Source organism: Belonocnema kinseyi, chromosome 3 (genome assembly GCF_010883055.1).
Source record: "Belonocnema kinseyi isolate 2016_QV_RU_SX_M_011 chromosome 3, B_treatae_v1, whole genome shotgun sequence".
NCBI lineage: Eukaryota > Metazoa > Arthropoda > Insecta > Hymenoptera > Cynipidae > Belonocnema > Belonocnema kinseyi.
The window spans coordinates 149,703,070-149,709,620 of record NC_046659.1 but is presented as its reverse complement, the minus strand read 5'-3'; the positions used below and the strand labels follow the sequence as shown (position 1 = coordinate 149,709,620).

Sequence of the window (6,551 nt, the reverse complement as noted above, 5' to 3'; positions counted from 1 at the left end):
TTCAATAAATTAGTCTTAGATAAACTTATAATTCTTTCTTTAGTGAAAAATCTTCATTTATTGAAAATTCGTCTCTTTGGTTTTAAAATTCTTTCTTTTTTTTTCGTTGTACAAATATCTTCTTCTTTTTATTGAAATATAAACTATAAAGTATAAACTACCGTCGGTAAAAATTCAATTATTTTGTTAAAAAGCCACCTTCTATAATAGAACAGAAATTTTTTGGTTTAAAATCAATTAATAAATTTGAAGCTTTTAAATTTGTAATTAAATATTAATGATCCAATTCTACTAGCAATAACTAGTAAAACATTTCTGAAAACGAAAAATTACGTTCAATTAAAGGGGGGGGGGGGTAGAAATATTTGTAACGGTTTGTTACAGAGGGGGGGGGTATTAGAGAGGGCCTATGATCCGTTACGTCATTTACGTGCGGCCCCTAATATAAAATACTAAAATTATTAAAAATTTATTTTTAAGGACTTGCTAAGTTTTACCAATACTATCAAGGAATGGTGTTTATCGATGATGACTCAAAAATCAAAGTGCAACAAGTCGATTCTTTTGTCAGTTTTATGTCCACCCTGAAGACCTTATTCTGGGCTATTTTTTGCTTGAGCGCTATCGAGAGTGCTGATGTGATTATCGAAAACCAACCAGGAACATCGGAAACAGAAACGATTGTCAATAAGCATAATTTTACCGAGTTTATTGGATATACTGCTTTTGCGAGTAAATTAATTATATATGTATTTGTGTTGAACTGATTTTTTTATGAGTGCCTTTCACGCATTCTAGAAATACTACATTCTAATACTTACATTTTTGTTACAGCTTTTGAATTTATTTCCGTCATTGTCGTACTAAATATGCTGATTGCTTGCATGGCAAATACATTCACTAGAGTGACGGAAAATATTAGCGTGGAATGGACCTTCGGTAGAACGGAGGTATCTATATTTATATAAAAATCCCGTGTCACGATGTTTGTCCCCACTAAACTCCGAAACTACTTAACCGATCTTGATGAAATTTTGTATACTGCATATAATTTGGTCCAACTTAAAGGATAGGATACCTTTTATCTCATTTAATGACCTTAATATTTTTTTATTGCAAATTAAATTTTTTTATTTGTGTACCCCATAATTTTCTGACAGATATCGGTGTGAGTGAGTGTGTGGACCGACACTTCAACATTTCATGTTACCTAGGTTGGGTAAGCAGCCAACAGATGGCGCCGAATTTAGTATAATATAAATTCAACGGTATAACTGAGCCACAGCAACGCGTGGCTGGGGCTGCTAGTATGAATATAATATTTTTAAAAATGCATTTTTTAAATAAAAATGTGGCTATTCCATTTTTGCTACAAAACTGATATTTTTCAGTTAAAAATTAATTTATTTCCTTCAAAAGTCGTCTTTTTCAGTCGAAAACTCTACAATTTTGGTAGAAAATGCATATTATGGTACGCTTGGTTAGAAATGTAACTATTTTGTTGAAAACTCACATTTTCTTGGTAAAAAATCAATTTTTTAAACTGAAAATGTAATAATAAAATTTTATACAACAATAAATATTAATAAGCTAAAACTCAATTCTTAATTATGTTTGTGAATTTGGATAATCAACAATACAATATTTTTAAATTAAAAACTTGTACTGTGTTTAAAATATTTTTGACTAAAAAATTAGAAAACTTTAGCAAATCATCAGGTATTATTAATTCATGATAATAATAATGTTACATTTCCTAAGCGCAAAATATTAAATTTTGTATTTTAATTTGTTAAAGACATTTGTTCCATTGATTATTATTATCAAATTGTCTAATATCATTTAGATAACATGAATGATATTTGAACCAAAAAATATTTGAATTTTAAATAAAATTAGTTAAATTCATGCCAAAAAAGAATTTTTGTAACAAAATAGCTGAATCCTTAAAAACGACAAAAATCATTTTTAGAAGTTGTATTTTAAACCAAAAAAAAAAGTTTTTTAAAAAGAGACGAATTATCTACAAAACAGTTCAATTTTTTCAAAAGAAAAATATGCATTTTTAACAAAATAAATTAATTTTCTACAAAAAATCTAAATTTTCAACGAAATAATAATATTGTCAACCAAATAGATAGTACAATTTCTTAACAAAAAGTTGTTACTCAAAAAAGAAAAAAATCCCCAAAATTATAATTGAAGAGGATTTTGAAAATTTTGAGCAAAAGCTTGATTCAGTTTTAAAGATATTAAGGACTTTTTAAAGTTTTGAAAACAAATATGTTTTAAATTGACTAGGATTATTCTTAAAAATTTTTTTAATCTTTGAAAATTAGAAAAAAATTGCCTTTCAATCTGTTTTTAAATCTTTTGAAATTTTCTTAATAAATTTATATTTCCCGTTTCTGTTCTAACAATTTTGAAAATATTTGTCAATTATTCTTTTACAATTAATTTTTAAAAAATCACTTTCAATTTTCCCATGAGTTTTAAAACAAAATTTACATAATCATGAAACCTTTCGAAATCCTTCAAAAGCTTCAAAAAAATTTAAAAACTTTTGGAAACTGTAATGTGTTTAAAATATTTTTAACTAAAAAAATGGAAAAATGTTAACATTTAATAGTTACTTTTATATTATTAATTAATTAATTAGTAATTTAATAACTTTTAATAAAAACAATAAAACAATAACTTTTGTATTTCAAATTGTTGAAGACTTTTCTTTGATAGATTATTATTATTATTATTAATTTATTGAATATTTCACTCAGGTAACATAAATGATTCTCAACCGAAAACATTTTAATTTTACATTCAAAATAGTTGAATTCATGCGAAAAAATACAAATTTTTAACAAAATAACTGAAAACCAAAAAAAAATTAATTTTTACCATTTGCATTTAAAACAAAAAACAGAATAAGGTTTTCTAAAAATGAGACAATTTTTCTACAAAACAGTTCAATTTTTTAAGACGAAAATATTCATTTCTAATTAAATCGATGAATTTTCTACAGAAAAAACAAATTAAAAAAAAATAATGACATTACCAACCCAATAGATGAATTTTTGACTAAAATTATGAATTTTTAGTAAAAGAATAAATAAATTTTTTACGAAAATTATAAATGTTTAGTAAAAAAAATGAATTTTTAATAAAGTAGTTAAATACTTGACCAAAAAAGATTAATTTTGAATCAGGAAACATTAATTTTCAAGAAGTTATATCATTTTCCTTAGATTCTTGAGAAAATTTTCTTTAAAGCTTTTAGATATGTCAAAAAAGTATTATTTTCTATTTTTCAGAATTTTGAAAAATTTGAGTCAGTTTGAAAAATGGTTAGTGCTTTTAGAAGTTTGGAAAATAAATATCTCTTAAACTGACTGAAACTATTTCTAAAATTTTGAAACATCTTTCAAAATTAAAAGATCAAACTTCTGGAAAAGCTTCCAAATACTTTTTCTAGATCTTTAAACATTTATATTTTGTTTACAATTTTCAGAAATCATTTCAAATTTTCAAGAATTTTAAAAATCTTACCTTAAAATTAACTTTTCAAAATACAAACTCAGTTTAGATTATTCCACGAATTAAGAGAACTTTCTTTTATTATCATGAGGCCTTTCACATTTTTTCCAAACCTTTTATAAAACTTTGTATTCTTGCAAATTGAAACATTTTGCTTGAACATCGAACCCATTCTTTTTCGAAATTTTAGAAAATAATTTAAAATATTTAGAAATCTTTGTCAGTTTTCTCTTTTAACTTCCTTTAAAAATTAAAAATCAGTTTAAATTTTCCCAGGAATGTTAAGTTTTAAAAAATTTTTTTGATGCTATTTTATTAAACAAATTTTGAAATATGTTCAAATTTCATATTATTTTTTCAACTATTTCCAAAACTTTTAAAGCGTCTAAATATCTTTTCAAATTATTCGCATTTTTTGGAAAATTTTTCTTAAAATTCTTAAAAATTACAAGCATTTCCAGAACATCTTCCAGAATCTGTTATGCCGATTTTAGAAATCTTTTGTAATCTTTTAAAACCTTTTGTAAACTTCGAAATGTTTTAAAATATTCTTTTGAAAATAGTTTCTTAAAATAAAAAATCAGTTTAAAGTTTCCCATTAATTTTAAGATAATTTTTTTATTATCATAAATGGTTTTAAAATCCTTCAGAAGCTTTATTATTTTTATTACAAAATATTCCAAAATTTACATTTTAAAACATTTTTTGAAATATTTACCAATTTTAAATTAATTTGGAATCTCTTTGAAATTTCTAAATGTCTTAAACTTACTCAAATTTCTTATACATTTTTGTAATTTCGCTAATTGAAAGGCTTTGCTTAAAAATATTTTCAATTCTTTTTCAAAATTTTTGAAAATAATTTAAAATCTTTTCAAATCTTCGGCATTTTTCTCTTAACATTTATTTTTAAGAAGGAAAATCAGTTTTCAAATCCTAGGAATTAAAAAAAAAAAATTGTAATCTTGAAACCTTTCGAAATTTTTAAAAAGCTTCTTTTTTCTTAGAAATATTCATAAATCTACTTATTTAATTTTTTATATCGAAATGTTGAACACTTTTCTTGCATTAATTATTTTAATTGCATATATTATTCAGATAACCATAAGTTCCTCATAAGTTTGAAATTTGCAGACTTTTTTAAAGCAACAAAAAAAAGAAAACTTCATCCATTCAAGAACACGAGTTTCCCGGGAACAATAGTTTTAAATTGCTTCGAGTATTTTCGAGATTGTCTTAGAATTTATCGAAAATGGTGCCATTTCTAGACAGATTCTGGTAGGAAGGTGTCCTAGAGACTTTATAACTTTATACCGATTTTAGAATAGTCCTTACCTGAAACAATAAAATTAAAAAAATAACAATAAATTCTCTTTATTGGGTATGATTACCGTGTCAACTTTATTGTTTCGTCCTCTGTTTTACTGCAAAAAATTCAACTTCACTCACTTCAAAATTACCCATCACAAGAATTCACTTCTGTTTTTTATCCATAGGAAAACACATTAATAACTCTCAAATTGGTACAGGTTTATATTGACTTTATGGAACAAACAACGTTGCCTCCGCCTTTGAATCTGATTCCCACACCAGGAGGGATTCACTCAGTTGTCGAATACATCAAGGTACTTTTTAGAAGAACGCCCAACAAACGAGCCCGATGGAACTTAAAGCATTGTTGCTACATAGTTAGTGTATTATTGCACATAAAGTACATTTGAAGGTTCGGGAAGCAGAACCAAACGAGCGCTCGAGCAGTAGTCAGGAGTGGGGGTGACGCGCAGAAAACGCGACGAAAGAGAGAACGGATTCCGTTCTTTCTTTCGTCGCGTTTTCTGGAAGTCACCTCCACTCCTGGCTACTGCTCGAGCGCTCATTTGGTTCTGCTTTCCGAGCCTTCATTTAATGGTATTATTAACCAGAATAATTAATTTATGTAACACTGTTTACAGGAGGAAATATATGAAGAAACAAATCAAAAGGATTTTCAGGTAGTAATGTCACAACTAGTTTTGCGATATTTCAGGAAAAAAGATACAGAAGCAGATGAATCGCAAGTCAACGGACTTCGAAAAGAGCTAGCAGAATTGCGAAGTCTCCTAAGGGAAGCATTAGCTCCTGCATGAAATGGGATAACGAAAACCTTTTCTAAAACCCATTTAGTTTTTGCTTAACTGTCACCGTGAAAGTTTGTCCCTCGTGAATAAACTGCAAGGTATACATGGCATCCGTGTTTTGAAATTGGATATGTACATCAAGGATATTTATCAATATTCTCTATATTTCTTTGATGGTAGAAAGCTTACAATTAGAAAAATTATTGAATTGCAAACAAAAGAAATTAAAAAGTTGCATTTACGGTCTGTCCAGAACGCATCCGATCTTGTGCTATAATTTTGGTACTTGGCCGCGCTAATTTAAAACATCTTCAGTCGTAAAAGTATCTAATCTTGTGCTCTAATTTCGTACCTAGGCGCGCTAATGTCTTTTGTTTGGAAAGTATCCGACCTTGTGCTTTGAATGTATGCCTAGCTGTGCTAATGCTGAAAACATTTGGCCCCGAAAGTAAATGACTTTGTGCTCGAATTTTGTACCTAGCTATGCTAATGTCAAAAAACTTTAGTCCGGAAACTATCCTACTTTGTGCTCTAACTTTGGTACTTAGCTGTCCTAATGTCAAAAACCTTAACCCTGGGAAGTATCCTGTTTTGTGCTCTAACAATGCTACTTAGCTGTGCTAATGTAAAAAATGTCTTGTTTGGAAAATATGCTACTTTCTACTCTAACTTTGGTACTTGGCTGCGCTAATTTAAAACATCTTCAGTCGTAAAAGTATCTAATCTTGTGCTCTAATTTCGTACCTTGGCGCGCTAATGTCAAAAACCTTAAGTTTAGAAAGTTTCGGACCTTGTGCCTTGAATTTATGCCTAGCTGTGCTAATGCTGAAAACATTTGGCCCCGAAAGTAAATGACTTTGTGCTCGAATTTTGTACCTAGCTATGCTAATGTCAAAAAAC

The 6,551-nt window shown here is 27.5% G+C and overlaps 2 protein-coding genes across 4 annotated transcripts in view; one reads left to right on the top strand and one right to left on the bottom strand.

Moving 5' to 3' along the window:
- The window catches only part of LOC117168900, a 218,341-nt gene that overhangs the window by 169,886 nt on the left and 41,904 nt on the right, over nt 1-6,551 (bottom strand). The window lies entirely within an intron of this gene.
- LOC117168897 (short transient receptor potential channel 4-like) overlaps nt 1-6,551 on the top strand; it is a 70,007-nt gene that overhangs the window by 51,162 nt on the left and 12,294 nt on the right. For both annotated transcript variants that reach the window (XM_033354826.1, XM_033354825.1), the window contains exons 9-12: nt 481-732; nt 835-950; nt 5,064-5,222; nt 5,487-5,749. In XM_033354826.1, the coding sequence (XP_033210717.1) occupies nt 481-732; nt 835-950; nt 5,064-5,222; nt 5,487-5,660 (701 nt within the window). In that variant the 3' untranslated portion in view covers nt 5,661-5,749. The remainder of the gene's footprint in view (nt 1-480; nt 733-834; nt 951-5,063; nt 5,223-5,486; nt 5,750-6,551) is intronic.